At 39.4% G+C, this 10,675-nt stretch overlaps 1 protein-coding gene across 1 annotated transcript in view; it reads right to left on the bottom strand.

Annotated features, from left to right (window-relative positions):
- Positions 1–925: 925 nt before the first annotated feature.
- The window catches only part of tusc3 (tumor suppressor candidate 3), a 65,470-nt gene continuing 55,720 nt past the window's right edge, over positions 926–10,675 (bottom strand). Inside the window, exons 9-10 of the mRNA XM_034591321.1 lie at positions 3,586–3,676; positions 926–1,169 (exon numbers count right to left, since the gene is read on the bottom strand). Of these exons, the coding sequence (XP_034447212.1) occupies positions 1,154–1,169; positions 3,586–3,676 (107 nt within the window). The 3' untranslated portion in view covers positions 926–1,153. The remainder of the gene's footprint in view (positions 1,170–3,585; positions 3,677–10,675) is intronic.

The raw sequence follows: 10,675 nt of genomic DNA, 5'->3' as shown, positions 1-10,675 counted from the left end.
GCAACTGTTATTAATATCCTTGTTTTGCACCAGTGATTTGTGTTTTATTCATTATACAGTATATCCAGCTAAGAGGCTATAGACTTTTTCCAGCACAAGGTTACAGGGATGGAGACACACAAAAACAAGGAAATCAATTGCAAGCAGAGGTTTAAACCTGCAGTCGAAGTAAAATCTGTCTCGGGGCCCAAAGAGCCACAGTTTTGGACTCATGTAGCTCCGTGTATGTGTGGAAAATCGTTTCTGAGCGCATACCTCCGACAGGTCTAACACCTACTTCTCCGTGTTAAATAACAATAAATCCCGGTTTGTTTTCCCTGGAGCTGCTTTGAGATGTACTGGGTTGTTCCTCGGGCCCTTCCGCTCCGTGGTGGAGGTAATGACTGGATTTATGTTGTTGTCCAATTCATATTTTAGCAATAGAGTAATAAAGGAAACTCGGCGAAAGTTCAATCAGGAACCTTCTCTGTGTCTCATTCATTCACGACTCTTTAACTTTCTCCGCCTCTTCTTACCAGCCAATCATCTCGAGAACCCAGGGTGGGGGTTTCTTATTCTATGCAACCACGCCCACTTTCAACCTCGATGACATCCCAAGGAGTCAAAGCCCCAAATTCTCTTATTTATATCCACCATCAGTGTCTTTTCATGATTACTTAATCATCAGCGACAGGGTTACAGTTAAAAAATTATCACATTAAGTAAGTTTACCAACTCATCATAACACTTTACCTTCTCCTGCTGACAAAATGTCGTACTCACTGTTTCTTCCCGTCCTTTCAACATCCACCTCACCATGTGGCTTCAGTTCTCTCCCTCTCATTTCACCAGTTTTCATAAATATGATCCAGAACGTGGATTAAAAACAGCATCACACTGCATCTACCCACACACAATATTCAACCATAAAGAAAGGACAAAGATATAGACACATGCCAAACACCTTTATTTTCCAGTGTCAGTGGGAATAATTTATTTTGTATTCAGTTTGCAAAGTCGATGATAGCAGTCGATTTAAAAAAAAACAACAAAACAACAACAACTCTAGACTCAATTAGAACACTGCCTCCTCTTCTTCAAGTATCTTCTCGGCTCCTCTTCTGCTGACATTCTGCCTCTTCATCATCCTCTGACCTCCTCTTCTGTCGTTTCCTCACTTAATAAGGAAGCTGGGAGACAGTGGGCCATTAAAAGGTAGAACGTAGAAGGACAAAAGAGAAAGAAAGGAGAGAAGAGGAGGAGGAGAGGAAGGAACAGATATAAATAGGGTGTTTTTTGGGGGGGGTTTGGATTTTGTTGCACAATAACACAACACATCTTAAGCAATAAAATAAATAAATAAAAAGAGCTGCTAAACATATTCTTGCTGAAGATGCCTCTGCTCTCAGGAAAGGAAACATATATATATATATGGATGTACATGTGTATCTATAGGACTTGCCTGAGAAGGTTAGGCTGCCTGTGTCGGAGTCATTGTTTAAGTTGCTCAAAACTTACTACTACTGGAAAATGATTCTTAAATTATATCTGAGATGTCTCTATATTTAAATTTCATTAACAGTTTTTCAAACGTGTAATCTCACTTATGGTAAAGCACATTATAATAATATAAATAGTTACTATGAATATTAATGCTTATTATTGCTTATTACTTACTAATAAATAGGAAGTCGCAGTCAAATGTAAATAACATCAATTTAAAAATGGATAATCTGGCAAGTATTTAGCAATTTAATTTCTAAATTGTTACACACTAAACACACATGAACTTTAACTTAATATGTGACTACAGAGATGGTACTGACTACAAAATGTATTTCTTTATATATATTTTAAAGGTTTATGTCTCATATAAAACGATAAGTATGTTGAGTATATGCTGCACTTGTTTGTAGGATTTAAAAATGTATCATTAAAAGGTCCTTCTCAAGCTGCGTTTTTCATTTGAACCAGCCAGAAATTTCACCGCTTCAAAAATCTGATTTCAGTTGAATTTTGGTGTAAAATGTTCTTTATTGCATTGTTAAACCGAGGAATAGAGTCAATTCTGACCTCAAACACAGGCCCTCAAGGTAACAATTTCCTTTTTGTAGAACTGGGTATTTTCAGATAGTTTCTTTCTTAAGTCCATCACGAGTTTCCTGGATCCAACTCAACAATTTTGTTGAGAATGTAGTGAGCACAGAAATAGTTCAGTTTACTCTTTACTTTAAGTAAAAACCTTCAGATAATTTACAGCTAGTGAAACCTGGAGATTCTTTCTGTGCACAGCAGATCAACTGAATATGCAGAAAATCATGGTCCTTCTTTTAATTAGAAAACTATTTGGCTACTACAAACATTTCAAATAAAGTGTTTAAATAAACAACAGCTAGAATTTCCATCAATTTGAGTCTTTGCTTAAGGTCACAACTATAAATGATCTGCCCTGTTGCAGCGGCCTCACTTTTTTACAGCCTGAATCCCCTCCAGCAGCGGAGGAGAGTGCATGCAGCTTGGTGTGTGTGCTATTGTTGAGCCGTTATATCCTACAGGTGCTCCAGAGCTGGTGGACCCACACTCTGGAGAGTTGCAGGGTATTTATGGTATGTAGTCGCGACCTTTAGCTCAAATCTGGCTCATTAAGCTACAGGGTTTGACTGGGTTTTATTGTCAAAGCACGTCCAACTACTGTATATGACGACCTACAGAAAACATCCATGATTTTAAAATATATTGAGTGTACAGCAAAAGCTCAAGGAAACGTGGTGAATCTTAAAAGTCAGGCTGCAAATCTCTGTGGAAGTTTTAGCCGTAAAGCCCCTTTTCAAATTTGTCAAAAAACCCACTGACATCTGGCTTTAGTCGGCAATGAGAGTGGATGCAATCGGCAAAATGACTCTGCAGTAGACACAGGATTTTAATTGGCATCGGCACAGATGGAAACATGACACCCGGTTAAACGTGCTAATTTCTTCCTCGTCTTTATTTTGGCAGTCTAGACACTGATGCTGCGCCTTTACTGATCAACGTTATGACGTGCATTGAACTGCCGGGCATTGGTGCATAACTAACCATGAAGCTGTGTTACATTCTGTTTTTTTACATCTTGGAAACGACGTGCAACAGCTTTAATTTTTCATGTCTTGCAAAATGCAGCACTGGCAAGACAGCGAGGTGAGAGAGCTTCTCTGTGACAGGTGTGAGTATGTGTGTGTGTGAGAGAACTTAAACATAACTTACCCAGGGTAAAAACAGAAAGGAAAACTCTCTGACTGGTAATTGGAAAAGAATCAATCGCCGTTTTTTTTGCAGGTTTATCAGCGTTTGAGAAACCTGCGTATATCTGCTAACTTTGGTGTAAAGAGGTATAACAAAAGAACTAGTCGAGGAGGAACTTGGAAGTTTAAAAGTTCTCAGTCGAAGAAATGTCTTAAAATCAAATAATGGAAACTGATGGATCCTGTTTTGGCACCATGTTTGTAATAAGTTTGAATTCTTTTTTAAGAATCACTGTATTCTTGTATATTGTGTTTAAGTAACTGTCGAGGAAGCTGGTGAAACTTGTGTGGGCATCTGTACAGTGCTAATCGTTGCTATAGTTACCTGTAAGGGTATCCATGGTACTTGGACCTGAAAATGGAGAGCAGGAAGCTGAAGAAAAACACCACCAGGCCAAGGCCAACCAGGCAGATGACTGCAAAGGCACGCACACACAAACACACACAGACACACACACAGACACACAAGAATCAGTTTCTGGTTAGAATGACAGTATCAGAATGGACCATCAAGTTAAAAAACAGACAATACATGAAACTTCACCATGATCTATAAGTTTCTACAATGCCCCGCAATGTTTTTGAATTTACATATTTTGTCTTACTTTCTGCAGGTCCTGCAGACGTCCTGATATATGTATAATAATTATAAGACAATGGCCTGTGAGAATATTTGATTCCAGGCTAAAGGCATCAATTTAAATAATTTCACGCACATTATAACCGCTGATGCAACTCGCTGTTTGATCTCTGTTAAAAACTGAATGTGCTTGCAGGGTGTACACACAGTATATACCGAAAACATCCTCTTCTCTCCCTGTCGGTGGCTCCACCACAAGTTTGCACTTACGCAGGCCCCCATACTAACTTGTGGAAGATAACATAGAAAGACACTACCTGGTGCGTATTCTTGTGCCAAAACCCTTTAACATTTATGTTTATTTTGAGAATCCCTCCACATACTGTATAAGCCTCGTTCTCTTTATCAAACTTGCGGTGTTGCAGAAACTTGTGTTTGCAGCTGTTATCATTTAATTTCCTCCGTGGCTATTCTAAAGTCAAGTATACATAAGCATGAGCGTGATCTTTAGTCCGCATGTGTTTGTATGTGTGGGCGTGTGAGTGTATGCACACACCCCTTATGTAGCAGCTAATCCTCGAGAAGCACCGTGTTAAATTAAACTGTCACCACCGTCTGATATTGTTAATCAGGGATTAGGATGAGGACCTCCTGGAGACTAAACAGTGAGATATGTGCTTGTTCTCAGAGTGTGCACGGATGTATGTGTGTGTGTGTCTATACATGTGTGAAAAAGTGAGGGAGGTAGAGAGAGGAGAGGAGACGTCAGAAAAGTCAAACGATTTGGCTGCGAAAATGTAAAACCGATTCTCAGTGTCAATTTGTGTGTATGTGCTGTCAGTCATCTTTAGGACTTCACCCTGTGTGTATGTGTGTGTGTGTGTGTGTGTGTGTGTGTGTGTGTGTGTGTGTGTGTGTGTGTGTGTGTGTGTGTGTGTGTGTGTGTGTGTGCCATCATTCATCTTTAAGACTTCACCCTGTGTGTGTGTGTATGTGCCGTCATTCATCTTCAGGACTTCACCCTTTGTGTGTCTGTGTTGTGTCATCTGTAATGCATGCACTCTACGTTTAAGACTGTTTGCTGCCATCACTCACTGTCACCTCCATAACTGCCCCCTTCCCATGCATATCTTCCATTTACAATTCAACATAAGAATCCTTCTTACACACACACACCTCATGAGTAGGGAGTGTGTCTTTTGCTGTATTAGAGCTGTGGATCTGTGACAGCGATTGATATGACAGTCAGGCCCTAATCCATCTACCACAGGCACACACACTTAAATAGGCAAACACACAGGAGACCACCACTCGGTAATCAGTGTCTGTGTGTGTTTTATCTTCTACTTCTGTTCTTGTCAACTGAAAAACACTCATAATATATTATTTTTAGGGGGTGATAAGAGAGACCTGAGGATAGATAAAGCTTATGAAAATAACTAATTCAATAGAATAAGTGCTGTGATACAAATGTGTGTGTGTGTGTGTGTGAATGAGTGACACTGACTGAGTGACTTGATTGAGACCAATGCATATTTGAGTGTGTCCTCAGGGAGAGCCTGTGTGTCCCCAGTGTTGCCACATCTCCATCTACGTATGTGCTTGTGTGTGTGTGTGTGTGTGTGTGACAGACAAAACGTCTGTGTATCTTCATTAAGCATAGTGGGATGTATTTCCCATAGCTCATCAATTATGCCCGAGAGACGCACACATACACACACACTAAGCATGCTAATATGCTAAGAGATTTATGACCTTGGCGAAATGACAAGTTGTTTAAGCTGAATGATTTCCCTCAATGACAAAGGTGGTAATTCCTCTTTTGACTGCATGACTTGGCTCAATTCAAATCACGATATATTGGCATGGAGAAAAAAATGAATTTACATTTCCATAAGCAGCAAGAAGCCAATAAACACATTAAGTCAAACCTATTGTATCTCATTGGGAGACACGTGTGAATAGATAATTGATGCTAAATGGTTATTAACAATTAATTCTCTGATTAGTAACTGGCTTAAGTAGCTCAACCTCTGGATGCAGTCGCCCACAATGCATTGTTTCTTCACCCAATCACAAATGTCGATGTGGATAAATTGTGGGTAAATTCCACTTTCCCAGTTCTTTGCCATTTTAACAGTTAACTTTATAGCATCACACATAATGCATCACCAGCTAGAAGGCCGCTCTGAGAGTGCAAACCTCCAACAAGGCTACCGCCGTGTTGGAGCTGTGTTATAGAAAGTGAAAAGAAAATCCTGGATCGGCCTGTTCATCAGGATCCGCTCGAAAAACAAACAAACACAAACACGCAGCAATGAAGACATAACCTTGTTGGCGAAGGCAAATATAAGCCTATTCAAAACCTCAATAACAGAGCAAAGGCAGAAATATCATTCATCTCCTCACTTTATCTTTCTCTGGGAGCAAGTTCTTAACATGAAAGTAGACCTGCTTTGGTTGGGTATTTGTGTGGGCATGTTTGTAGATTGTGTGCATTTGTCACCAGACTTTTGTTGTTTAAAAAATATCTGTAGGTTTTTGAAGTGAATCATGAACATATGCAATTCAGTTTCTTTTAGTTTGTATTTTAATTTAATTTATTAATATGTCTACATTTACCCAAGTAAAAGATCTAAACACTACTTGGACCAGAGAACACATTGATAGTAAGCTGTGTCACTTTATCATTTCACATACAAATATCAATGTCACACATTGTCAAAACATTTCTGAATTGACACACAAGGAACGGGGGTGTTGATTTTGTTTGTGCTTTTGTTTCAGTGGTAGAATAGTTATTAAGGTTTTGTTTACACTTTGGTTTTCGGAAGTTCTATTTATTTCTGCCCTGTCCCCCTCCTTTATTTCAGTCACTCATTTATACCTCCTTTATTAAATACTTTTTATTTTTAAACATCAAAATCTGGTTTTACATTGCTAACCCTAACCTAAAGTCAATGCAAAGTCGCAAATACACACGAAATTCACGTCATGCTCTTCGCCCGCTCGAGTTGAAATATTTTGCAGCAAAAACCTTGCATGACACGATGCGGTGAAAACCAATCAGTGTTGATGATGAAACTGGACAGAGACTGGCACCAACCCAAGCTAGCAGGTTGTCAAACTGGCCCCTGGTCAGCCTCAGGTTGCCCTGGAAACAACAGCCATTCAAATGAAGAAGACGCCGAAAATCTGACAAGCTGTGTGCACCTCCGGACGGTCTCACTTCAACCAGGCCCCCTCTCATCTTTACCGTAAGAGAATGGGTGGGTCCTGTCGATTCACGTTTTTGCTCTGCAGGATTACGATGTTAACACTTTTACACCAATGGGTCTTCAAGAGTCTGCATTATAACAATATAAGAAACAACAAAAAATAAAACACAAGTAAACAAGTATTTAGTGTCGCATCATATTGCCAGTTAGATTTCAATTACACCCTAATGAGTTTCCATCGTCTTGAGATGAGAACAGATGAGGTACCTCTACACTGCCTGCTGGCATCACACAATACAGAGATTAGTACTTTTTTGGGTTGTGGTCGTATTTTAAAGTTTTCTATTCTGCATTTTGTTCTTTAAATGACTCATCTCACAGTTTCCTGACTTTTCAATTACTCTTCCCCCTTCTCTTCTCCTCCCTCCTTGAAGTTTTACTCCCCTTTACTTTTCATCCCGCTTCACTTTCGCCTTCCCTCTGACTTATCTCATCCCGCCCACCGCACACCCGCGCACAGATATTGCATATGTAGTGATCTTGTAACTCAATTTACTCGTTCAGTGACTCCCTTGCTGAGGAACAGTGCATGCGCTGGGATTTCTGGGGCAGATGGCCATGAAAGCAGCAGATAACTTCCTGTAGCTGCACACATCAGTGTATGGAAGCTATATGCCAGGGATTTAACACCCACATCCAGTGATTACACTCCGATTCAAGCTTAATCCTCTCTCTATTACCGACAGACAACTATTCTTTACAGTGCCCTTGTTTAATTTGTGTGTCCATGTGCGCGTGAGTGTGTGACAATGTTGTGTTTCACGTGGCAGGTTTCTGTCAGCATTAGTTTATCATCTGCATGACCATCTTCAGTGTTTTGACATAAGCAGATGGTTATTATAGAAAGGGGGAGGTTGAGTTAAAGCCATGAAGCAAACATGTTTTTGCACCAAACAAGAGGACAGAGAAAGAGAGTGTGATGGAGAAAGAAAGGATGAAGGTGAGCAAAGAGAGAGAGAGAGAGAGAGAGAGAGAGAGAGAGAGAGAGAGAGAGAGAGAGAGACCTGTTGGAATTGATGCAGCACAGGGAGAATTGATAAATGAGTCCTCAGCAGTGTACATGTGGCATGTCCACATTACACAGGTAATAATTATGTAAACACACACACACAATTAACATAAGTGTGTGTGTGTGTTATTTTTTTAAGTGTGATATTGAAAACGAGTCCTGAGCTGGTTATAAAATCGTTATCATTTTAATTGCCAAGCTCTCAAAGGAACAGTAGAACGAAAAGTTGATAATATCATCTTTAGATTTTTTTCCTTCTGCCCGTGTGCGTACCTGTGCGTATGCATGAGTGTTTGGCCCCAGAGGCAATCAAACGGTTTCTTGAGTTGCTTTTTCATCACACTGACTCTAATGAAATCCACTTGTGTGATACTGCATCTATAGCGTTTGAGGTAATTACCAATACAGGGCATCTAATATCTACCTTCCCTCTGATAATCTAGAGATAATGGGAAAACTCCTGGAGAGCAAATCTGCCGAGGCCAACGACCTATCTTGCCATCTTAAAGAAAGAGAAGAAACATTCCTAAATTATCCATTTATCTCAGCCCACCCCCCCCCCACAAAATGTCATGGCAATCAGTTCAGTAGTGTTTGAGTATCTCTGCTGACAAACGGCTGAATGAAAACTGAACAGAGATACAGTAATTGGTCACGTGACCATCGTCATCTAAACTTATGAGCTGGGCTACAGCCTCAACACCTCCAGGCAAGAGTCTACAGGAGGTGTCATGGACCAGCTGCCCTTTGGTCATAACATCTGTTATTTTTTTTAACATCCTTGAACATATTTGTGTGATTTTTTGTTTTTTTTATAAAACAACTCTGTCATCTTCTCAGCAGCGTTTTTAGCACCGGAGAGGATGACGGAAATGTCACAGAAACTCCACATGACAGCTTTGACATCCATTAATTATCCCCCTTTGTGACCTCTCTATTTGACATTTTATGCCACTTGCTGAGACTTGATATGGAAAGTTGCCCGACTGTTTTGAGCAGGGAGATACACAAAGATACATGTTATCTTAAAACCACAAAAACACCAAGAGCCACCATTTGGGAAATGCCCAGACATTTTGCTAAATTAAGTAACTCTGCTGTTGGATTATCTGGTCTTAATGTTTAAGAATCTTAGTAACAATTTAATGTTGCACTAATAACAACATCAATCATTGTTTATTCAGCTACATATTTTAAAAGTAGTATAAGGTTGTAGCATTTAAAAATAAGTAAAGAAAAGCTAAGTGCAAACACCATGGAAACCCTGGTTACTAAACAGCTATAGCAAAAACCTCTGAACAGCATCCAGGATTCAGAGGCCTCATTACAGTTGATTACTGCATAAAGACCCTGCATCTTTACCCCCCTGCAAAATGGAAAATTGGTTGCTCTGTGCATGTGTTGATTCAGAGACATCTGTCATCTGAGATTTACCTTCAGTGCAATCAGCGAAGTGCACCCCTTTGACTTACTCTTCCTGCGATTGATTGTGCATTGTTTCACTTTGACCCAGGTTTACACGAGACTCGGTTGGCATCTACCATCCTCCGCCTCTCAGGGGCTGGTGCATATTTACAAAGCTATATTTGTTCACAAGAGAACATCTGATCAACCTCTGTTCCATAGATCTCAGTAAAACAAACATATGGCGAGTAGAAAGAAGTAAATGGAGCAAAGTAATTCTTCTTAGGAAGACAAAGAGCAAAAATGATAAATGAGCAGAATGTTTAATTATTTAATGACTAAGAAAAAGTAGGTGAGGAGACATGCGTCCATGAATAATATGTTAATAGAGGTGCTGCTGCTCAATAGGGATTTTACGTGTTTGATGCAACATTTATAAATATGTATTTAGCTGCAGGTAATGTGGGAATCAAGGGAAATTACAGTCATATCTTCCACCTGCTTCAGTGTGTGTGTCTGTAGCACTAAGAACAGCTGATCTGTACTGTGGTGGTCCACTGTGAGTATTATTTGAGTTATGATGTATTGTATATATTATATTATTGTATTGTTTGAGTTATAGATGTTAGTTATTATTTGTATTTTGTATTCATTTATTAAACCAAACATTTGGTAATGGTGCTGCTTGGTAAATGTTTCAGAATGTGTCTTTTTGTCCTTTTCTGATTTTCTCAGCTTGCTGGTCATCTTTGAACTGTGGAAGGTCTTTAACTAGTTGCTGCTGTTTATAAATAAGATGTTAATTTAAAGCAGATTGTGAGGGAAAACGATGTAGTTTCTATTTTTTGCCTTTAGCGTTGCGTTATTTTGGCCATTTATTGAGCACACATAAACAAAAGCACAAACCCAACTGGATTCCAACAGTAATTTCTGCACACATGACATTTGTGGCTCCTTTAATGTGAAGGAAAAAGTAGGAGACCAATCAGGAAGAAAACAAGATATTTTTGTTAAGGTCAAATTGGCTGCCTTTGCTCGAAAGTCATTTCCTTGTTAGGCCAAAATTAGGTCAATTTTGAAAAGTCACATAATGTGTGTGCGTGTTAGCACATCATGTTTTACCAATATCAGACTGAATAATTCT

This window comes from Hippoglossus hippoglossus, chromosome 1 (genome assembly GCF_009819705.1).
Source record: "Hippoglossus hippoglossus isolate fHipHip1 chromosome 1, fHipHip1.pri, whole genome shotgun sequence".
Lineage (NCBI taxonomy): Eukaryota > Metazoa > Chordata > Actinopteri > Pleuronectiformes > Pleuronectidae > Hippoglossus > Hippoglossus hippoglossus.
This window is presented reverse-complemented; position numbering and strand designations above follow the sequence as displayed.